We start from the raw sequence: 24,462 nt of genomic DNA on the forward strand, positions 1-24,462 counted from the left end.
TAGGCTCTGCCACAATAGTGGTCCAGCAGAAGACCCAAATATGAATGGTACATTACCTAGGATCATTTCATCTGGTTGGCCTAGGGAACCGTAGGAGACTCCACCACAAAATCCACCTAAGGCCGATAGCACAGGACAGTGTGCTTCTGGGTGGCCGTGAATTAACGGCAGGGGCGGCGCACAGGGGGACACACGGATGTGTTTCCATGGCCCCTTTCATTAAATGAATACTAGCCATGGAAGCAAGGGCCGCAAAATAGTACAGGAATAGGACCTGTGCCATATTTTGTGGCCCGGACAGTTGGCCTGCACACGGGCGTGTGTACGGGCCGATAAATGTGAAATATACGGATAGCACACCGACCACGGCAAGGGATTAGGAGGACTTTTCTCTCTGTCGGTTTCAGCATAAAACCAGCGGAAACCTGGCTGACCCAAGTCTATGGGGTCCGTGCTTAACCACTTTTTAAGCGGACAGGGTCTCTATCTTTCGGGTTCCCCATACAGACCCAATGGCCAGAATCCCGAACTTTAGCGTGAACCTAGCATAAGGCTGCCAAATGTCCACAGAAACAGTCAGCAGCATTTTTCACAGCAAAAATGGCTGCAATAAAAAAAATGCAGATTTCTTTTCAGTGCCCCAGTGGATTTCAACCTTTGCATTGCACTCTGACCTGTCCAATATCTAGGAAGTAAATGGCAGTCAGATGTTTTACAAATAGCTTAGGTAAACTTTACAATTTCCAGCACCGCGTCGTCATAGTGTATCCCACGGTTTCTGTCCTGATGTCACCCCTATGTACCCGTATGGGCTCAGTAGCTATTGTGCCATGCTGAGACTTGTTGTCACACAAAGCAGAATAACAAAGCCATGATGAATGAATGACCCCAGTAAAGGCCCAGCCGCCCCTCCTCCTCCCCCCAGCCCTAAACACAACCCGTGACTATGAAAATTTCCCAACCACAAAACTTCCTCTTTCAGTCCCAGCCTGGGGTTGGTGTCTCTGCCCATTCCAGGAATGCCCTCCTCTTCTCGCTGACAAACCTATAGCCATTTTCCATAGCCATCTCTCCTCCTCTGGTCTCCTCCTACAGGGCAGGAATACAGCATAGAGGAAGTAGTGCTGAGCAGATCTACAACTCCAGGTCAGTAACACTTCTCTGATACCGTCTTGTTACTTTCTTGGGACTTGTCTTCTTGGGGTAAGATCGCAGTACTTTGCCTTTAAGCTTGTAGCCGGGGTGGCCGCTTCTTATTGGCTGGCCCCTATATTTTAGAGCTATATAAGTATTCTCAGCTGCTTATACTTCCTGCTGATCTGGTTGTGTCACTATTGAGCTATCTTCCTAGCTTTGTATAGTAATGGTGAAGGATGATGTACCTGGTGTGTAGCTTTAACCCCATGATGTCCCCGTACAAGATGACGTGTTTAATCCCATTGTCTATAAGCATTGCTCTTATACACTGAATGTCTTTTGCAGATGCAAACATGGGCTCTCTTTTCCGAGGGGAGGAGATGTGCCTGGCACAGCTATTTCTTCAGTCTGGTTGTGAATACCAATGTGTAGCAGAGCTGGGTGAGCTTGGACTGGTAGAGTTTCGTGATGTAAGTATAGTATATAGCATATATGTATATCATGAATCTTTGCGTGAAGTCACATGCAGCAGATTTTGTAATGGAAGTTTCTGTGATTCTTATTCATCAGAACAGGACCTATAGGAGTCCATGTGCTTGCTAGCAAAACAAGTGAAATAGAACTGCTACAAAGTTTACCGCATGTGAATCCGCCCTTCCTGTCTTCTCTTATGTCCCTGTGAGTTGTCTAGGTGCTGGTCTGGCGCCCTTGCATTGTCCCTTCCAATATAATACATGTGGATAGTTATCTGTATACATTGTTGCCAAACTCCACGTGAATACATAGGAAAATGTTTGCAGGATAGTGAATGATTCCGCTAATAACTTATATAAAGGAATTACTATGTCAGCAACTTTCTGTAGTGTGTTTTCTAGTTGTATATACAGCTGATAACCTCCTCATAGGGGAACATTCACGTGTACTGCTGTACACCTTTCATTGCAGGTGAAATGTTTGAATGCCACATTTCTACTACTTATTTAAAGGGAATGTCCACATACCTGTATTTTATTTAAGAAAAAAAAAAAACATGCTTGGGTACATTCACATATCAGTTTAATCAATACTGCTGTTTTTTGTTTTGGGTTGTTTTTTTGATTTTTTTTAACCCCTTTAAAGGGAGTCAGTGATTGGCTATAGTCATTGTTAAAGGGGTATTCCCACGTCGCATAACTCACCAGTCTTCGTTGCTGTAAAATCTTCTGTCTTCCTGCTTTGTTGCGTCATTGGTGGGCGGGGTTACATATGCAAAGCCAGCGGCGAGATGCCGCTGGCCCTGCGTGCACGCTCATAGACCAGTCTAGCCTTCACAATGCGAATACAGACCCGGCATCCGCCTCTCTCTATTACAGCGGATGCCGGGTCTGTATTGGCATTGTGAAGGCTAGACTGGTCTCACCATTTATGAGCATGCACACAGGGCCAGCGGCATCTCGCCGCTGGCTTTGCATATGTGAATACAGACCCGGCATCCGCTGTAATAGAGAGGCAGATGCCGGGGACGGTTAGATGCCGGCACAGATGCCTGCAACGTCGCTATGCTCCTGCCCTGCATGAAACCAGCGGCCCCTTCCCACTAAAGGGTAAACTACCCCCCTCCCCCAGGCTCGCTCCTGTGCACTTAGCCCCTCCCCCCCTCAGTATAGATAGGATCCTTGTGATCGGACAACCCCTTTAACTAAGCATATATTTGTATAGCCCTTTAGAAAGGCTATTCCAGACATACCTTTTATGCATTAATCTTCCCAGCCGTTTTTTAATTAGCCCGCTTATATTGATCTGCTAATTAGCCACCACAGAGCAGCCAGAAGTCCCTGTGAGTAGCTCTGAGCACTGCTTGTGTGATATACGTTAAGAAGGGTCGTCATCTTCATCATCAGCCTTTCCTGCTTTCACCTCCCCCTTACTGTCTCTGTGTAGCTGATCTGCATGGGTCCTGGGTGTTACACCCTCCCAGATCTAATACTGATGGCTATCAATACAAGAAAGTGGATAATCCCTTTAAATACGGCTTGTGTTTATTAGTGCATATGTATATTAACACATTTCTGTAACCTTTTTTTTTTAATTATTATTATTTTTTTTTTTTTTGGAGATGAGTACCATGTAAATCCTAAAATCCAGAACAACAACCGCATCAACATTGCCTCCAGTTTTTATCACTGCTGCAATTTTATCTCTTCCCAACTGCACCAAATGAATGCACCCTTAAGGACACACAAGACTGAAGCACTGGGGGCAACACTGTGGCTCAGTAGTTAGCACTGCAGCCTTGCAGCGCTGGAGTCCTGGGTTCGAATCCCGCCAGGAACAACATCTGCGTCCCATCAATGGGTGCCGGTCATGCCCTTTCTTCAGGCGGATTCCTCGGCCGGTTCAGCCGCGGATGTCCACCCGAAGACACTCCCTCCCGACTAGGCTCATTCATTTGGGCCTAATCTGGAGTGGAGTGCTGCGATTGGATGTCGGTGCACTGCAACAGCATCCAGTCACGGCTACTGTTTTTTCGGTTCAGAATCTGAGGCGGCCTCCGCGTCAAATTCCGACCCAAAAGGGGCTGTGCGGTGGCTCAGTGGTTAGCACTGGAGTCCTGGGTTTGAATCCCACCAGGGACAACATCTGTAAGGAGTTTGTATGTTCTCCCCACGTTTGCATAGATTTCCTCCCATTCTACAAAGACATACTGATAGGAAAAAAATGTACATTGTGATCCCTATATGGGGCTTATAATCTACATTAAAAAAAGATATTTGTTACACCTTCTTTTTGGATACGGATCAGTTTAGACAAATTGATATGTGCCTGAAAACAGCTGCTTGCTAGACACATCCTCAGTAGTGTCTGTGCCATGGTCTTATCAAGTTCTAAGATGCTACAGAAATACTGGAGTGTTTTTTGGTGAAGAATAATGGACTGCTGAAAACTAATGTCTAATTTCTAGCAAGTTCTGCCAAATATCTGGAGCCTTCAGATATTAGAAGATGAAAGTGCTGATCCTGTGGAGCTCCAGGAGTGCATAGTGTATCGATGAAGGTGTTAGGCTGGTTTCACATGGAGTTATACACTTGTATACGTGTCTGAATGAGCAGAGCGTAACTCTGTGTGAAACCACCCTAAGGGTGAATTCCCACTGAGTAAACGCTAGCTTATTCTGAACGTAAAACACATTCAGAATAAGCGGCGTCTAAAGCAGCTCCATTCATTTCTATGGGAGCGGGGATACGAGCGCTCCCCATAGAAATGAATGGGCTGCTTCTTTCACTCCGTGCAGTCCCATTGAAGTGAATGGGGAGTGCCGGCGTGTACGCTCCGGCATGAGCAGAGCTTGCCGTATACGCCGGCACTCCCCATTCACTTCAATGGGACTGCACGGAGTGAAAGAAGCAACCCATTCATTTCTATGGGGAGCGCTCGTATCCCCGCTCCCATAGAAATGAATGGAGCTGCTTTAGACGCCGCTTATTCTGAACGTGTTTTACGTTCAGAATAAGCTAGCGTTTACTCAGTGTGAATGCACCCTTAGAGTGCTCCAGCAGCACAGAGTGTTTCAGGGAAAATGATTGTTCTGATCTCCTGGTTGGCAGTGAGATGAAGTAATGGTCTCAGGTTTCATGTTTGTGTCTGCTTCTATATTTCAGCTAAATCAGAATGTTAATGCCTTCCAGCGTCGCTATGTGTCAGAAATCAGGCGTTGTGAAGATATGGAGACCACGTTCGGTGAGTCTTCTATCCCTGTCAAGTAATTTCATATAAATTTAGGACATGAGGCTTATGTTTGTATTATTCATTTCAGGATACCTAGAACAGGAACTGCGCAAGGCTGGCATGAAGATCCCGATCTCGTCATCCTCTCCACCTGCCCCTTCACCCAAAGATGCGCTGAGAATACAGGAGGAATCTGAGCAACTGGCCAAGGAGCTAAGAGAGGTCTCTGGCAACAGGCAAACTCTGCAGGAACGTCTGCGTGAGCTGCGGGAGTATGCCAACATACTACGAGAAAGTCAAAGGTTCACTGGGCCGCTGGTGAGTGCCACAGGCCTTGGATTATATTTTTAATAAAGGATACCTTTCTGGATCTCATGTCAAAATATGACTTGAGATCGCTTTCCCTACTTTATTCTCTTCCCCTGACTAACACAGTCGATCACCTCTGCAGTTCCTTTACGTGGAATGCTAAGGTTAAGGCCACACATTGCGGAAAAACTGCTAGGTTTTTTTTTTTTTTTTTTTTTTGCCAAACCTAGTAGTTTTTTTTTTTCTGCAACATGGGACCTTCCCCTGAATGTGTTAGTTTTGTTCTATATCAAGTACGGTACACGCCATAAGATATATAATATATATATATTGCAATGCGCAAATTAATATATTATGGTCACTTCATCCCCCCCCCCCCCCAAAAAAAAAAAAAAAAAAATAGGAAGAGATCAAAATGTTGTGGTACCAATGAAAACTGCAACTTGCCTTGCAAAAAAATCCCTCACATAACTCCATCTACAAAATAGTAAAATAAAATTTAGACGCCAGAATACGGTGACCCCCCCCCCCCCCCCCCAAAGGAAAAAAAAAAAAAAAAAAAAAAAAAAAAAAAGTTATAATAACTCTTGTGTACTTATCTACTTTTATTTTTCTCTACAGCCGGAATCTGAGTCCTGGAGAGAGAGAGCTGATACTGACCCCATGATTGACCCTACAATAGTCTCCAGACATGACCTCAGGGTTAGGTGAGTTATTGGCTTCTAGTAATTCACTTTCTAGTACTGACATATTTGCCATCATTGAACAACCAGAATTCAGGATGACTGGCTTCCCAAAAACTTCTGTCTATAGGACTGTTGTAGGGATCTATAGGACTGTTGTAGGGATCTATAGTTCATGCTAGAGACATTCTACAGGGGATTTCTCTGTGGACTTTCAGTTTCCACTATTACCTATAGGGAAGCCTCCGGCGTTTCCATAGTTATAATAGACATGCTGTGATTTCCAAAACCGCAACATTTTTGGAAATCGCTACATGTCCACTGTGCGTATTTTTCCACAATGTGTGGATGGGATTAGCTATAATCCACTTTGCATGGATTTTTTTTTTTTTTTTTTTTTTTGCTACAGTTACGCCACGTGGGGCCCCAAGCTAAGTGACACCCTGCAGGGTGTCAAAGTGTTGTGGGAAAACCCACGATGCGTTTTTTTTTTTACTGCGGCCTGCTACATGGAGTCTTAGCCCCTTTGCACACAACTGTATGAATGGTCAGTGTGTAATCTGGGTTTTTCCCAGATAGCCCATTCCTCTCTATGGACCCATACACATGACTATGAATTACACGTGTATGGGCTGCAAAACATGGACCGGGTCCTATTCCTGTCCAGTCTTTTGGCTCCTATTCATTGAATGAAAGGGGCTGTGGAAGCACGGGTGGCACACAGATGATGAAATGCATTTGTGACACCCCCCCCCCCTCCCCCCGTGCCATTTAATCATGGCAGCCGGATGCTGTTAACCATGAAGTCTCTAATTTTGCAGCCATAATGCAGTCTGGAAAATTCGATGATATTCTGGCCATATGCAGGTGGCCTTAGGTGAATGTTCTGATACCGTAACCAGTATCCAGTGCAATATCTAGACTATGGAGCATTGTTTGCTTTAATCTAGAGATACTGCCGCCCCCACCTTATGTTGAATTTTTATTTAACTGACGTCCTTATCTATAATTTTACACCCTACAGCCTTTGTAAATGTTTGTATAAAATACACCTGGTGTACAAAATCTAGGTCTTAACCGGCCAGCTGCCACACATGATGTAGTTCTCGATCAGAGTGCAATAAGCTGGTCGAGTCACTGACAGGAAAGTGTTAACCTGCCAGTCAGATATTGGATTTTTATCAGCGTTTTCCTATTAGTGCTTTGTTTTTCACTGATGCTTTCTAGCTGGCCTCTGAGGCAAACCTGTCCTATCTGACATTATTAATGATATTACAATGGTAAATACAGGTAGTATGCGCAGGCTAATAACATGAACGAATAAAACTAATAGAAGAATAATAAAATGGTTGCTATGGTTTTTATCAAAATTGAGATTAAACATCTTGTAATCTCATGTCATATGGTCAACCAGAGCCAATGCAGAGACTGCTGAGATGGGATGGTCTATATATAACGTATGACCTATCTTATTAAAGGGGTGCTCAACCACTGTTTTAACCCCTAGGGGGGCTTAAAATAACAGAGTATATACTCTCCTTTCTGTTTGGCTGAGAAATTAGAGTGGAGTCTCTGTCTGTGTCCCCGATCTCTGCTTATCTTCTGCTGTACACAATTGCGTCAGCCCATCAGTGGCTGACCAGCGATGCTCCATTGGATCAGAATGGAAGCCAAAAGTTTACAACACCAGGGACCAGATTCCTCCTAGAAATGTGTATAAATTGACAATGACCATTCTTAATAAGTAGAAAAACTCTGCAATGTTTCTGTCTAAAGCACTGCGGGAAAGACCGCAATTTGTTGCCGCCACAGTTTTTCCTACAGCAATTCTTTGCTATGGAACGCCATGTAGGGCCTTAGCCTAAATGGGGTTCTCTGGGAGTTTTTAATTCATGTCCTATCCTTTGGATCGGTCAGCAGATTGGCAGGGGTCCACACTCGTGTGAGCCCTGCAGCTTCTTCATTACTAGCCAACCACAGCGCTGTACAGTTGTGCATTGGCTGTGCTTGGTATTGCAGCTCAGCCCATTCATTTGAATGGGACAGAGCTGCGATCAGTCAATGTGACCAATGAATGTGACGTCAGTGAGCACCACTCCCACTTCAAACACCTGATCTGTGGGGGTCCTGGGTTTTGCACTGTTACAGATCTTCAATTGATAACCTATCCTAAGTATAGGTCATCAAATGAAAAGTCCTTTTAAGGAATGAAGAATAACAAGCAATTAAGGAGGAAACGAGGACAATCTTTATATATGTAGATTGGCTGGATTTAAAGCTTGCATTGTTTATATCATGGACTTTTTATTCATATATAATATTTTATATTAACGTAACCCTTGCATTCAGTTTTATGGCAGGTGTCATTCACCCATGGCGTATGAATTCCTTTGAACGCCTCTTATGGCGAGCCTGTAGAGGTTACCTTATTGTCAACTTTGTGGAAATGTCTGAACCTATGGAGGACCCTGTGACGGTAAGGTGCTGCCAACTTTTCCATTGTGAAGCCTGAATCAGGCAGATGACGTTCTATCAGAATGTGCATAGGCTCCAGTGCACACCAGTGTCTCATACTGAGGTTTCTTCCACATGGAAACTTCAGGTATAGTAGTAATTGAGACCTATAGATCAGACGTTGTAAGCCGGTCAGTCCTTATCTAGTTTTTTAACCCCAAGACTGGTATGTCTGGGACCCCACGTAAGGATAAAATAGTAACGCAATTGTTACTGAAGATGAAAGTTGGTGAGGTGAATGGCCCTAAGGGTGGCAGTCACAAGAGATCAGGCATGGCTCGCTGGCACTTTGGGTCAGGAGAGATTTAGGCTCCCTCTGTGACCAGTCACAGCAGTTGTATAGTCAGACATGGCATCCACCAGCCCTCAGTCACTGTGTCTTGGGTGCAGTTTCTGTTAAACCCTGCGGGTGTCCTACTTCTGTGTTTACCTCACTGTCTTCAGCTGATGCACCAATTGACAACCAGTACTTTTACCCCGCTATAACTCTTGTATTGTCACATTCTGTATAAGATGGCACCATGTGACAGTATATGTCAGGTCACAGGAATAAGCTGTGCTTCTCTGAGACTATCACCTGCCCTGGCCTGTAGGCTATACTCTTACAAATCATCACACATGCATGTTCAGACAACATAAATGGCTTCCTTCCCCCCACCAAATACCTGTGGTATTGTATACACACATTGGGTAGGATATTATGTACAATGGGATACATAACATGGACAATATAACTAAAGCTGCAGGTTCAACCATATCCCTTGGGAACAGTCAAATAAGGTACTTAAGATGGAGGGAGATTGTCAACACTGTGTTTTAACCATCTTTCGAGGGAGCAGCTTATGATATAAGGTAGCCATATATGTGAAGATTGTGTCATGCAAACGCCATATTGTCTGTGATGCCATATTGGTCGGTTAGCATCAGATCGCTTTTTTTGCATGTATGCAATCGCTAACTATTCTCTATTCTTTCAGGGGGAGAGTGTAACTCAGGTCATATTCTTAATTTCCTACTGGGGGGAAAAAATAGGAGAGAAGATTAAAAAGATTGCAAACTGGTAAGTGTGTGCCTATATCTTACCAAAACTTGAACCGGTTACTGCTGTCTTGTGCGTTTCACATCCTTTTTGCTCTTTCTTAGTTTCCACTGTCACATTTACCCATATGCAGAAGACGAAACCGCCAGGCTTGATACACTGAAGGATCTCTTGGTGCGGATCCAAGACATACTGAAGGTGAGAGGTCAATCCTACAGTTATGAAAGTCACGACATTATGACATTCTTCTCTTAGATTTGTTATATAGATCACTGAAACTACTGTCCTTTGTCATCGTACAGTGTACCCCCTATATGTAGTGCACTAGTCAGATGCTTACCATTTAATATTCTACCACAGGTGCTGTCACAGACGGAGGGATTCCTGACACAAGTCCTTTCTCGGGCTGCTTCAGTTTTGCATCCTTGGAGAGTCAGTGTGAGAAAGATGAAGCACATCTACCAGATCCTAAATCTGTGTAGCGTGCGGGAACGATGGCTGATAGGTGAAGTGTGGTGTCCAGTGGCTGATCTGCGCGTACTCCAGGGGGCACTAAATCGAGCACTGGTAAGGCAATATTGAAAATGTGTTTCCTAAAGCATTAAGCTAAACCTAGTACTTTACTCTGTCAGACTTGACTTGTAATGATACCGTTTAAAGGTGGGTTCACTCCGGCCCCCGGTCTCCACTTTGCGAGTTTCCATCTTCTGCCCGAGAAGCTGGAAGGAGATGGAAACCCAGCGGTCAGTTTTCAAACCCTTTCACTTGAATGGGTTTTCAAAGTGAACACTCGTGAGAGTCTTCTGCCTCTCCACGGCAAAACGTTTTTTTTTTTTTTTTTTTTTTTTTTTTTTTTTAACCAGACCGGTCGGACATGCAGGACTTTGTGTCCGGTTAAAAAAACCAAAAAAAAAAGTTTCGCCGTGGAGAGGCACAAGACTCTCACGGACGGTGTGAACCTGCCCTTAGTAGGTTTATTGCAGATATTCCCAACACTGAAAATTCATTCCAAACCAAGCAATGGAAACCACATGGCACATTCAGCGATGCTGTTGCCATAACTATAAAGCTAAAGAATCAATGTACAACAAAAGCTCCCTTTCCCTGTTTCTGTAAGGCCCACGCTGGTGAGATCTGTGGCCAGTTATTCTTGTCTCATCCAAAGTTGAGGAAAAAAAACTTTTACACGTAACCAATTTTACATTTTTGTCATGAGTATAGTTACCACTGGCTGCAAAGTATTAGTTCCATGAGTTTTAAGGGCTTTATATCAAGCCTGTACACCCAATTTGTTCAGGACCCCTCTCCATTATTAGGAAGGAGAGATGTAGGTAGACTCCACTATATTAGAGGAAATTGTTCCTTCAGCATCCTTTCTTTTGTGTGGCTCACTGAAGTACATGTATCGTTCTGGAGCTTTTTCTGAGTGAGGCCGTTACACAGCAGATTCTCCTGTACTCGCTGTGTGCAGTGTATGGCAGCTTGTCTCCATCCAGCAGATCAGAGAGAACTGCAGACTATACCTACAACATACAAATGGGAAAACTGCTAAAAAACGACAGTATATGAGTCATAAAAATACCAGGAGTGGTGTTACTTTTCATGTACATGCTCAACAGCTTATCCTGAAATGTCAATGGAAGGAATAGGTACGCTTTAGGAATAAGTCGATGACACAGTCTGTCTTTCTAGGAGCACAGTGGTGGTGGTGGAGAATCATTTTGTCAGCGGATTCCCTGTTCTGTCAGTCCTCCCACTTTAATTCACACAAACAAGTTCACTGCTGGATTTCAAGGCATTGTGGATGCGTATGGTGTAGCCAGTTACCAAGAAGTCAACCCTGGTGAGTACACATGGATTAAATAAAAGCTTTATAATAGTAGATTACATATTAGCAGCTAGACTGCATACTGACGGGGTCCTCCCCTAAACTGGAAAGGGTTTGAAGCCATGCCCTTCTTGGGGCCTAGAACATGCCATTTGCTATGATTGTTTCCAAAACTTTGCGACAGTCGGCAACTGTGGGGACTGACTGATATGATTTGCTTTATTTCCTCTTCATCTTTGTATAGCTCTCTACACAATTATAACATTCCCATTCCTATTTGCTGTGATGTTTGGAGATATTGGCCATGGACTCCTCATGTTCCTATTTGCTCTTTGGTTGGTTCTTGGTGAGAACAGCCCGAAACTTAAAAACTCTGAGAATGAGGTAAGGAGAAACAACATGGGAGGTGGTTACAATTTTGGAGGAGACCTTTCATTTGTCATTTATTGATGATTTCAGATTTTTTCCATGTGTTTTGGTGGACGGTACCTAATACTGTTGATGGGACTGTTATCGATCTACACGGGGTTTGTGTACAATGAGTGCTTCAGCCGAGCAACAGTGATATTTCCTTCAGGCTGGAGTGTTGCGGCAATGGCAAAAGAGAAGAACTGGACGTGAGCAGACAGCTTGTAACATGTACATTCCCATGTGTCTGTAATTCTTATTATAACTAGATTTCTCTCAATTCTAGATCTGAGCTCTTGTCTAAATCCATGCCTGCTCCACTGGATCCCAACATTACCAATGTCTTCACTGCTGTATACCCCTTTGGCATTGATCCGGTGAGAACCTCTCCTTCATAACTTTTTTTTTTTTTTTTTTTTTTTTTTTTTTAAGGATATAGCTTGAAGGCTATTTACACCTCTCTTAAAGCCATTCTAAAAGAAAGCAACAAATGGTCTTGATATAAAAATGCCCTGCCCTTTCATGTCTGTAGCAGCAAAGTATACCTATGGGTCTCCATGGTCTTTCCCCTGTCCCCGCTTTTATTTGACTTACAATATTGAATGTATATTTAACAGAAAGTACAGAAAAAAATGAAGTATGTTGGGAGAATCAGACTACATCGGTTTGTAGTCTGTTACTTTGGAGACCCAGGGGTGAACCTGCCTTTTTCACTGCCTCGGACAGAAAGCCCCCCCCCCCCCCCAACAGACTTAGTCTGTTGTACTGATACAATAAAGTGAATGTTGGTGATATCTGCTCCTCTGAAGCTATGTATAGTTCTCTATTAATAATCACTTCCAAAGTTATTTCCTCATCCAGAGTAGCTGGTTGTGGAGTCCCGGCAGGAATGGTCCTCCGTATTAAGACCTGCAACTGAAAAGTGGTCACGTGTGCAGCCACTTGTAATACACAGTCCAGTCACATTAATGTGACCGCCTGTCAAAATCCAGAATAACCACCTTTCACAGAGCGGACCGCAGGAAGAGAGGGGATGTTGTGGTGACATTCACTAGGATGTTAAGCATTGCCGACTCCAGTGCCGTGGCCAGCTGCGCTAGGTTACGTGGTTGAACATCCATGGCGTGAAATACCCGATCGAGGTGGTCCCACAGATTCTCGATTGAGTTCAAGTCCGGGGAATTAGCTGGCCAAGGGAGTACGGTAAACTCATCCTGGTGCTCCTCGAACCACGCACATACACTGCGAGCTTTATGACACGTCGCATTGTCCTGCTGGTAGATGCCATCATCCTGAGGAAAAACAGTTCGCATGTAGGGATGAACAAGGTCCGCAAGGATAGATGCATACTTGTGGTGATCCATCGTGCCTTCCACAATGATGAGTGCACCCTGATGGCTGATGACACGTGCCTTCTGCGATTGGTTATTTAACGTTGACGTCAAAAGTAGGCGGTGGTGACATTAATAGGACTGGACTGTGTATGTTGGATTTTACTATATAAGACGATTGATACAGTTCAGATAGATAATTTTATAACTACACCTATGTATAACCAGAACAGTTTTGTGAATTTTCAGCAGTACATAATAATTGAAGTGTTTTCCCTTTATTCTAGATCTGGAGCCTTGCCTCAAACCGTCTCACATTCCTCAATTCTTTTAAAATGAAAATGTCTATCATTTTGGGAGTTTGTCACATGTCCTTTGGAGTTTTTCTAAGCATCTTCAACTATATGTAAGAGTCATTACAATTTTCTTTTTTTTTTTTTTTTTTTTTTTAAAGGAATGTCACCATGCAGTATTATAGCATGTCTGTATCTTCCCCTCCCCACCATGGGCCATTGACTCCATACCTTTTAAAAGGGTTTTCCGGTCAAAAAAAAACAGTTAAAAAAAAAAAAAAAAAAAAAAATCTGTTAGTGTTTCAGTGGATTAATAAGTGCGCCCAAATACCTTTTACTATTTTTGAGTGATTTCTCTGGGATCTCACGGTGCCCTCTGCATTTGTTTTACATATGTAGCTTCCTGTTGTCTTAGCCTACAACTACCATGATGCATTGCAGTTCACTGAGATCTCCCCTCTGTTACTCCTTCACAAACCCCCCCCCCCCATTTCCCTAGCTAGCACATGGACTACTAACCCAATCTACCTACCTAGCTACCTAATTCAGTCCCCCAACCTCCTCCCCACCGCATCATACTTGCCTGTCTTCTCATCCTCGTGATGACTTTGAGGTGCCACTGTCCCCCTATTCACCTGGGATCCAGAACTGGCGCCTGTGAAATAGAACGCCGACAGAAGCCACGCATGCGCAATAGAACGCTGCTTCTTTTTGCTTCTGCGTTGTATTGGGCATGCATCGGCTACCTTGTGAAGGAAGCGACAACCAGTAGAAGAAGAGGAAGTGAGCATTGGTGAGTGTGAAAGGGATGGGGTAGGGGGTGAGGGAGAGAGGAGTACTGGTGGCCTTCCATCTCCAGAAATATCAAAATGACATTATGGGTAAACATACCCTTTTTTTTTTTTTTTTTTTTGGGGGGGGGGGGGGGGTATATTAGAAGTTAGGCAGAGGAAGGAAGTTTGGCTTAGGGGTACATACACCTCAAGTATCTGTCTGTGGCATGTTTATTCAACCTATGGCCATTTCTCCTATCTCTCATTACATGTTTCCTTCATACACGAGCATACGCATGATAGGAGCAAACCACTGCTAGACTCCTCTACAGCTTATTTCCCCTGAAAACAAGAGGATTGGCCATTAAAATTCAGTATGCACAACTCGTAGTACCTGAGAGTCAGGAACCTCCCCCACACAAAATAGCTGGCTAATACTGTAATGTGTATTGGGCCTTCAGTTCATTTTGTGGTGCAGATCTCCAGCTGGATAAAGAACCATAACCAATAGATCACTTGCAGATCACTTCAGTTTGCTCACATAAGATCTACATACAACTGGACCACTGGCAAGCCATTTGTCTCCTTCCATTATTGAGAAGGGTTGTCTCGGTGTGTATCCACACAAATCTGCATTTTCTGGGGGGTTTTGAGTAATGTATGAGTCTTGTACATTGTAATGTTAAGATCACTAACCTGAATTACTTAAATCCTCCATGTTTTCTCTGGTCTCTTTCAGCCACTTCAAACAGAAATATCGCATTTTTGTGGTGGTAATCCCCGAGCTGCTGTTCCTCCTCTGCCTCTTTGGATATTTAGTATTCATGATCTTCTATAAATGGTTGGCCTTTGATGTAACACAGGCTAAGGAGGCACCAAGTCTTCTCATTCACTTCATTGATATGTTCCTGTTCACCAAGAATGATGGCAACATAAATCTCTTCCCTGGACAAGTGAGTTTAAGTCGACTATATGGGCTTGACTTATACCTGCTATAGTCTTTGTAATTCTGTAAAACACATTGCTTGTTCAGTTTAGGACCGGCATCAGCACCTGGTTCCCAGGGGTCTTTGTATTTCCCATATCACATCTTTGATGCTGAAGAGTATCATGATGTGATGTGATGTGGGCCCCTGGAGGGCTGAAATAAGAGTTAAGGTGGCCATAAGCAGGAGTAGGGATCAGTTCGTGGGGCACGCATGAACCCTGCAAGATTCGTCCCGTGAGGTTCACCTGGTGATTCTGTCCGAACCGAAACTGTAGTATAATGATATGAAGCCCTAAGGAGGTTAAAAAAAGATTAAAAAACCAGTGTTCCTTACCTCTCCTGGGTTCTGGCGGACTCTGTCTTCACGCCTTCTTAATGGCATCACGATGCATAATAATGCCAGCATAACCCATGTCTGTGACGTAATTAAAGAGGGCTGAAGGCTGAGCAAGGAGCCATACTGGAGCCTAGGAGAGGTAAGTAGCACTGGGCCTCAGATCATTTATGGTGGTGAACCTGAAATTTTTGCAATATTAGCGAGGAACACTGCAGTGGTCAATAGTATTAGGCCCTTTTCACACAGTGGAATCTGATGCTGATTTTGCAGTGGTTTTCACACCCAATTGAGTGTCAGATTCTTCCCTCATTCTGCCTCCCATTGAAACCAAATGGAGCAGGACTCTAGGAAAAAAGTGTCCTGCTCGATCTTGCCGTGGATTCTGTAGCTAATTCAGAGGCTGTGGTTTGTGACTCCCCACTGGTTAGACTCTACCTAATCAGCAATGGAAAGCCACAATGGCATGCTGATGTTCTGTATACACCACCGTGAGTTGGGGGGCAGATGTCTGCCTCAAGTTCCTCTTTACTTTCCAATTGTATGTTCAGGTTGTATCTGTGTATGGAATGGACTATATAACAGTCCACCCCAGTAGGTTTGCCTCTGCAAAAAAAAAAAACGCCCAATTTTTTTTTTTTTTTTTTTTTTTTGCGGTGTGCATGAGTTGTTCCAAAAGGGCCTACTAAGGCTATCGCCCAAAGGTCCACAAAAGCTTGGAACCACCCCTGCCTAAACTGCAGGGTTAAAGGGAGTCTGTCAGTAGGAAAACTAATCTCAGTAACTTATAGTGCTCTTCAAATATGTCTTCAGCACTGCAGCTCCATTACCCATTATTGCCACCCAGTTCTACCACCCACATCAAAGGATGGTAGGTTGAGTTTGGCAGCAGTTAGGGAATGCAATCTGTACTGTAGAGCAAAGCCTGGGGAATGTAAGGAGCACCCCAAAAGTCCTTTCCACCTAATGTGCATATAAAAACCGCATTTATACTTGATAATGAAGCTGCAATACCTTATAACACAGGCATATTTGGAAAGTGTGTAAGGGGCACTATAAGGTACTGAGATTACTTTGAATATGATTTTCCCTGCCAAGGCTTTTTATAAGAACTATGTAAAAGTGTCAGGCGTCCCCATGAATGATGGCATAGTAGAGCAGCTAATGTACAGAAATGTGATGGAGAGCTGGGACTTGACGAGAGACTTTTCCTGGCTATACTAGAGACTCGGATCACAATGACAGTTCATGGTAGGGATTTTCTGTGGTGTAGGGGGGGCTTGTCATGTATGTTATATTGAAGAAATGCACTAAAATTTAGCATGTACCATTAAAGGGGGTCCGTCTTCAGGGTGAAGCATATTGATCTAACACAGTTCAGGCTCGCCTGGATGTAACGCTTCTATTTCTGAGATATTAATTTTACAGTATGTAAATGAGCAGTCTGTTCCCCTTCCCCTGTTTCAGTGACCGGGCTAGGGTGCCATGTTGAAATCTCACCTGGCCCTGTATTCTCGAGTGTATAATGCAGTGTAAGTCTTAGCAGTTTGGAGCATCGGAGCTCCAGATTATTTATTTGCATGTTGTGAAATAAGTGAAAATTTTGGCAAGAGGCCCAAATTTTAAAGGAATCCTATTATTAAAACGAATTTTTTTTTTTTTTTTTTTTTTTTTTTTGTGACTAGGAATAGCCTTAAGAAAGGCTATTCTTCTCCTACCTTTAGATGTCTTCTCCACGCCGCCGTTCGGTATAAATCCCGGTTTTCGTTGGTATGCAAATGAGTTCTCTTGCAGCGCTGGGGGCGGGCCCCAGCACTAAAACAGTCCCCAATGCTGCGAGAGAACTCTCCAGCACCGCCTCCACCTTCTTCAGGAACGTCCTCTTCATGCGTCTTCTTCTGGCGCAGGGGGTCAAACTTCTAGGCTTCGGGCAGAGCCGACTGCACAGTAAGTAAACGGCCATTTTCTTGTGGCCTGTGGGCATGCGCAGTCAGCTCTGCCTGAGGTCTAGACGTTTAACTACCAGCGCCGAAAGAAGAGGAGTGAAGAGGCCGTTCCTGAAGAAGATGGAGGCGGCGCTGGAGAGTTCTCTCGCAGCATTGGGGACGCCCCCAGTGCTGCGAGAGAAGTCATTTGCATACCAATGAAAATCGTAATATCTACGGAACGGCAGCGCAGAGAAGACATCTAAAGGTAGGAGAAGAATAGCTTTTCTTAAGGCTATTCCTATGTGTTAGTCACAAAAAATTAAGTTTTATTGATAGGATCCCTTTAATGGAGATGAAGAGGGATTGCATTATATTCAGGTGAGCCTGACCTATCTGTCACCAGGGTGAAGCATATTATTCCAGTAATACAGGCTCTCTATTAAGGATTTGTCTCCTAATGCATTCTCTGTAGGGTGATTTAATATATTGACCCTACAGTCTCCTGAGGAAGGAGTGGCTGGATGGTTTTGACAGCTGGAAGCATTTTTTGGAATTACATCATGTATTAGAAACCTGTTCCTTCTTGTTATAATATTCATGAATCTGTAATTTTTATTTTATTTTTATGCAGCAAAACGTTCAGATGGCTCTGGTGATCGTAGCGGTGCTGTGTGTTCCAGTTCTTCTCCTGGGAGACCCAATCTGTCTCTATATTCAGCACCGCCGAAAAAAAACCCAGCATGGGGCACAGGTATGATCTGTGATGCAAATAAAAAGTTTTGTATACAACTTGTGATGAGCCAAGCCCTGGGTACAGCCCGTAGTGTGTCTGGCCTCCTGTAGTGGACTGAGCAGTGAGGTGAGAAGCTGACTAGATTTCAGTTTTTATTAAATAGGATACCGGATAAGATCAAGGAATGTAAGGTTTTAAGCGAAGAATTGATTGGAGCTTTTTAATGTTATAGTTTACCTGCACCACTCTGGGTAGATGACAGATCTTGAGCACCTTGGCCTAGAGAAAAAGCCACCAACAAACACTTCTGACAGTCTTCTATCTTGAGGAGACAGGCTCAAGAATGTTGAAATCTGACTGACTGACATCTGCCATCAAGGGAGAGTTGGCTGGTTCAGTAGACATTAAAGTGTCAGTCTTATAGAAATAGTTGGAGCAGTATAGGGCCTTGCAAACCTATTCTTATGGTTGGAGTCCCAATGGTCAGACCACCGGTGATCTGCAACTTATTACCTATTCTCTGGGCAAGTCCTTTTACTGTAATATGTGTGGCCACATGGCTTACCTGCCATGGCATTTCTCAAGAGAATAATGTTCATCCACACTCAGCGAGGGTTTCCCAGTCTCCACCAGAAAGCTCTCTACTAGCGATGAATTCCATCTCAGAGCAGACGATCAACAAATTGCTGCCATTGATGGTTTGCCTTCTCCGGCGTTTCGGCAGCTCTGAAGCTGGCCTGTTGCTGAATTCATTCCTGGCGCTGTGCCCGTGATTGTTGCAGCAGCTCGCTGGGACGCTATATAATTAATGGGTGTGTTGTTGAGGTTGATGATCCGCATGCTCTCAAGTTGGCCTGTCACTGAAGTTGTTCTTTCCACCGTGCCTGTAATTGTTCAGGCAGCTCGCTGCGACACCATATAATGAGTATGTTGTTGGCGTCGATGATTCTCACCCCCCCCCCCCCCTCCCTCAGTTCCACTTGAGGAGAACTCTGACTTCTGGCTCCTTCATAGCTCTCATTGTTTGCGACAAATTAGATTGTCCATTTTAAACATGCCTGGAAAAAGAAAAACTGCCAATTTGGATTAAAGGTGTTTGACCATGTCAAGTTGCCTGTAGTGCCTGGAGCAGATCAGATAATATGCAAATGCATGTACATAAACCACAGAGGGTTAGCGTGTGTTTACACAGAGATAACAGCCCTGGCTTTCTCAGAAGCTGAGATAAGAGCAGTGTAATATAGTATGTGAACATAAATCCATAACAGTCGCGAAGCCATGTCACTTACCATGATAAAAAGTGGCCTATATTTTAAATGAGGTTAGAAACTATCTATGTGCCAAATTTCATTCAAATCAGTTTAGCTGTTTTTTCGTAATTGAGTAACACACACAAACTTTCACATTTATAATATTAGTAGGATAGGATAGGATTTATAATATTAGTAGGATTCTCTGGGCAAGTCCTTTTGCTGTAATATGTGTGGTCAGCTTAACATAAGTTGTGCACAGACAGAGGGTTTGTAGCTTGTGTCACATGTGAAAGAAGAAAAGCTGTAGTCACACTGAAGTATTAGCCGTTATTATAATATACAGTATAACGCTGCCTTTTTACAGGATAATGAACGGAGCGGCCTGCTGGCAGGAGATGATGATGATCTATCTATAGGAAATTCACACCAGGAGAAGGAAAAAGGGACACATGGTGGTGAAGAGGTAACGTGTCATTTCTAGAAGTTATACCTAAATAAATAATTTTTAAAAAATGGTGTGTGTATATAACATAGATAGATAGATAGATAGATAGATCTCTAATATATGGTTTTGGAGGGACTTCAGTCTTTGAGGTTGCACCAAGTCTTTGCTTTGACTGTACTGCTTTGATATATATATTTTTTTTTCTTTACTTCTCATGGGGTTTAGGAGCCTGATAAAGGGCCAAGACCCTGATCTGTCACATTAGAACTGTCATTAACAAAACCATATTCTGAAATGGAATGTAGTCTCTAATCAGACCATGTTCACATGCAGCAGCTTTGTTGCTGACGTTTCAGCATAACACTACTTCAAACCCCATTCAGATGTATGCAAGTATCACTTCTTCTTTCATTGCCCTCTCTCATTGGAGCCTGAGAGTTTTTTCATAGCGCTCTAGAATACGTTTTGCTTAGATTTCAGTTGGGTCCAACTCCCTAGATCATAAATACCACAGATCCAAGTCATTTAATCCCTTAGATTCCATGATCAAATGGAATGGCAGCTAGATTGTTAACTGGTGTGCTAGCGCTCTTGGTGTACCCCATCAGCCCCTCTGCTGTGTGATCAGGGGCTGTTCATGGATTTCTATAGCCTCTGATCCTGCTGCCCAGTAAAAGCGAGGTCTAATAGGAGGCCTTGCAGTGTAATAAGGACAGGCAGGAATAATATACGCCGCACTTCTACTACTTATGTTCTGTGCAAAATCTCAAGAAACTGCTTCATTTATGAAGAGGGGGAAATCTGGTTCCTCTGGGGGATGCTATTGGTTTTTTAGCGCTACATAAGATGAGTTCATATGTGGCTCCCATATTCATTCATATCCTCTTTTCTCTTCCCACTTCATCCTACAGTTTGATGCAGGGGAGGTTTTTATGCATCAGATGATTCATACCATCGAGTACTGCCTGGGGTGCATCTCCAATACAGCGTCCTATCTACGACTTTGGGCGCTCAGCTTGGCTCATGCACGTAAGTATAATTCGCTTTCAGATTTTCTTTTCCTACCTTTGCAAAACGAAATACCATGATGCGTAATATAGACTGCACTTATGCTACTTATGTTCTGTGCAAAATCTGAAACAATCACTTCATTTATTTGAAGAGTGGAAATTCCGTGTGCCATGACAATGGATCAGACTACCCCATCGTAAATAATGGGGGATTACGATTTGCAGTACTCTCTAATTTGTACTGTGAACATACAATTGTCCCACATTTAATCCACAAATGCAGGCTTTGGAGGAGGTTTTTGCAGAATAGGCATAGCTTCCATTGTTAAAGGGAAAACTGGTACCAAGCTAATGATGGCCTCTTCTCTTTCCATAGAAGTCTTTCTTATTTAGCATTGCAGCTCCATTTTCATGAAAATCAGTAAAACTTCAGAAATCCCTTCTCTAACAAATTCCATGAGCATGGAGCTGCAATGCTAAATAAGAAATGCCTCTTTGGAAAGTGCTGAAACTGCTCTCAAGGTACAGTCATTAGTTTCATACCAATTTTCGTGCTGACAGACTCTTTTAAGAAGCTGTTGACACATAGGAATTTGATTTGGGGGTGTATTCCGCTCAGATTCTGTTTACAACGGGAGGCAGAACTTGCAGCAAGTTGCTGAAAAAAGTAAGCGTCCTGCTCAATCTTGCCACGGCTCCCTGCTGACTAGACTCATTCATCTGGGCCTAATTGGCAATGGAAAGGCGTGACTGGATGCCGATTCCTGCGTCAGTATCCCATCACAGGTAGCTGGAATTCCTCTTCCGTTTTTGCTGTGTGAATGCTCCTAAGACACCTTGCACTGCTTAAGACCGAAACCAGACAGAAGTCCTCCATGCATATAAAAATCTGTTAGTCCTGAAAAATCAAGCCTTTTGGAAAACTTCCTAAAACCTTTCTATCTGTGTTGCTGAAAACTTGATGCTGGTATTTAATAACTTCCCCTTGTCAAACATTACATTATACCTGTTGACTAGACCATTGCCATTCGTGTGCAACATCTCTGCAGGCAACACAGTCTTCTGCAACTTTTAGCTTCACGGTAAAATTGTTTAGGGATCTAATCTGGAAGTATGTGACCTCCCTCTAAACCTGAAGTTGTGACGTGCATAAATCTGCGCCATATATTATGTGATTCTAACCTTAAACCTCTCCATGACCACAAAGGAGTCACAGACTACCCAGGACGTTTCATAGGTAAATCTCACCATGTACTATATTAGGTTCTTACATGTTCTGTGTCTCTCCATCCGGCAGAGTTGTCAGAAGTGCTGTGGGACATGGTGATGCATAATGGATTGGTTTGGTTAGGCTTCAAGTGGAGTATCATTCTAGTACCTGTCTTTGCCTTTTTTGCTGTGCTGACGGTTGCCATCTTGCTGGTCATGGAAGGCCTCTCAGCATTTCTACATGCACTCCGTCTACATTGGTAAGTAGTATAAATAAATGGTTTTACAATATTGTGGGGGGGGGGGGGGAGGAGTTCTGGACAAATTTTTGGCCAACCAGATTAATTTCAGCACATTACAAGGGCACATTTGTTGCTGCTAATGATTTAGCGGGATGACCTGTGCCCTTTTAAGGGGCTGAATGGCATTACTTACATTAAACGCATAGTAGATGTAAATGGAGGACCCTTCTTTAGAGTTTGCATTGGGGTTCAAGAACACAGTGGCTCAGTGGTTAGCACTGCAGCCTTGCAGCGCTGGAGTCCTGGTGTTCAAATCCCGCCAAGGACAAAAAAACCATCTGCAAGGAGTTTGTATGTTCTCCCCGTGTTTGCATGGATTTCCATCCCATATTCCAAAAAAGACATACTGATAGGGAAAAAATGTACATTGTGAGCTCTATGTGGGGCTCACAATCTACATTTAAAAAAAAAAAAAAAAGATTGTCAAGGTATGCCTGTGCCACCGTGACCCACACTTTAATCTTGGCCAAACTTGTATGGAAGGCAGCAAGGATTCTCTGCTATTAAGATTGGGCATGTTGACATCCAGAATGCCAGATTCTTAGGAGCCCCCACCCCCTTCCCCCATTCCGTGGAAACTAACATATTCCTAGTAAACAGACGCCTCCAAAGTGGTTTCTGACAACAAATGCATCTACAATTGGAGCTTGTTTTAAAGAACAATGAGCAGAAGGACTTTGAAACTCCATTCACATCCAAAGCCACTTCACAGAATAGATGGTTCATTTTTCACAAATCTACTTTGCTAAATATTTCATCCAATTGCTAAAAATGCTGAAGTAGAGTAAAACGTCTATCCCATTGTTATTTGCAGGGTGGAGTTCCAGAACAAGTTCTACACTGGCGGTGGATACCAGTTTACTCCTTTCCGCTTTGAGCTGGTCTCCTAATTCAGAACCATCAGTATTCTTCTTCCAAAGACTCTGTTCTGGTGACTAAAGGGAATTCGCACATTGGGAATGCTTCTATGTACTCTGCTGCACAAAATAAACTTATTTTAAGCATTATTGTGTCTGTGCTGATGTGCATTACATGTCTTTGCTACAAGTGGATGCTTTAGAAAGGTTAACTTTGTATGTACTAAAGTATAAGGAAAATGTTGGTTTTGTACCGTGTTAGCCAGTGGGTAGGAAATATTAAAGAAAACAAAACTTGCAAGTCTTCAGTAGATGATACCTTTTATAATGGATAACTCATAATGATGACAGATTATAATGTTTCGAAGCTCTCAGCTTCTTCTTCAGATATAACTAAACAATTTCTGAAGGCTGTATATTTATGTACAACAGGACACATAGGGATAGGATTTTAGGAGGGGGGGAAGAGGCTTATTGGTATGTACACGTAAACATATCCCCAGTTCCCAGGTTCTTATCAGTTCAGAGAGTCTTTATGGCTGTCTTAAGGTCAGTGATTTCTGTAGGATGCCATGAACCAATGTGAAAGGTTCATTCCATTCTCCAGAGTGTTAAATAGGGTCATGCACTTGTACTCCTAAATCCGTCTGTTCTTCTTGGATTTAAAATTCCCTCTTAAAATCAAAATTTTCATGTCATTGGTGATATTCTGATCTTCGTTGCAGAAATGTTTTGACACAGGAAGGTCAAAGAATGGGCAGATAAGATATATCTGATTTAAAAAAAAAAAAAAAAAAAAAAATGGAATAAGAGCCTAATCTGAAAGTGTACCAACTTTTGGTTTGGGTCTCCCCAACCCCCGTAGGTATTATGAAGCCTCTATGCTGCAAAGGGTCCTGGATTGGTGCCGTCATTCCTCCCTTAAACAGTGGGTCCCCCTTGAACATGCTTTCTATGGCATTCCGTTACACTTGCTCCCTTGGCTGGACTCCGCGTGCCCACCTTCCTTCGCCCCTACCCTCCGGGTCTGCAAAGCGCTTTTTCCTAAGGAACATCTTTTCCCCTATCCCTTCCCTCTCTTCCCCATTTTGGGAAACCCGGCCGGCCTTTCTCCTGGTCCGTTTAGACAGTGGAGATCTGCTGGCCGTTGTAGGGCTACTCATTTTCGATCCTCACATTCCTGGCACTCCTCAAGATCTCCTTTCTGATCCGGACCTTCCTCAACTGGGACCGTGGCGAGTTCTCCAACTTTCCCACTTTCTTTCCTCGTTGCCGGATCTCACGGACTTTGATAGACCCCCCACGAAATTTGAGCAGGCTTGCTTGGGATCGGGTCCGATCCGGCATTCCCTTTCTGATTTTTACTCACTTCTGATCTCCCCT

General features: G+C 43.4%; 1 protein-coding gene across 1 annotated transcript; it reads left to right on the forward strand.

Annotated features, from left to right (window-relative positions):
• Positions 1 to 1,090: 1,090 nt before the first annotated feature.
• Positions 1,091 to 23,226, forward strand: TCIRG1 (T cell immune regulator 1, ATPase H+ transporting V0 subunit a3). The gene is made up of 20 exons (XM_075258026.1): positions 1,091 to 1,146; positions 1,483 to 1,607; positions 4,776 to 4,854; positions 4,931 to 5,160; positions 5,773 to 5,858; positions 8,184 to 8,310; positions 9,326 to 9,408; positions 9,492 to 9,585; positions 9,748 to 9,954; positions 11,080 to 11,230; positions 11,460 to 11,599; positions 11,675 to 11,832; positions 11,910 to 12,000; positions 13,242 to 13,360; positions 14,760 to 14,973; positions 17,902 to 18,021; positions 19,621 to 19,719; positions 20,613 to 20,730; positions 22,009 to 22,180; positions 23,037 to 23,226. The coding sequence occupies exons 2-20, from the start codon at positions 1,491 to 1,493 to the stop codon at positions 23,110 to 23,112; spliced, it is 2,481 nt and encodes an 826-aa protein (XP_075114127.1). The 5' UTR covers positions 1,091 to 1,146; positions 1,483 to 1,490; the 3' UTR covers positions 23,113 to 23,226.
• The last annotated feature ends 1,236 nt before the right edge of the window (positions 23,227 to 24,462 follow it).

This window comes from Leptodactylus fuscus, chromosome 10 (assembly GCF_031893055.1).
Source record: "Leptodactylus fuscus isolate aLepFus1 chromosome 10, aLepFus1.hap2, whole genome shotgun sequence".
Taxonomy (NCBI): Eukaryota; Metazoa; Chordata; class Amphibia; order Anura; family Leptodactylidae; genus Leptodactylus; species Leptodactylus fuscus.

Bases quoted from the DNA above. Each gene is read 5' to 3' on its own strand.
- TCIRG1 (XM_075258026.1), top strand. From the start codon at position 1,491: ATGGGCTCTCTTTTCCGAGGGGAGGAGATGTGCCTGGCACAGCTATTT. The intron at 11,231-11,459 runs GTGAGTACACAT...ATCTTTGTATAG, and splicing joins TTACCAAGAAGTCAACCCTG to CTCTCTACACAATTATAACA. The intron at 20,731-22,008 runs GTAAGTATAATT...TCCATCCGGCAG, and splicing joins GCTCAGCTTGGCTCATGCAC to AGTTGTCAGAAGTGCTGTGG.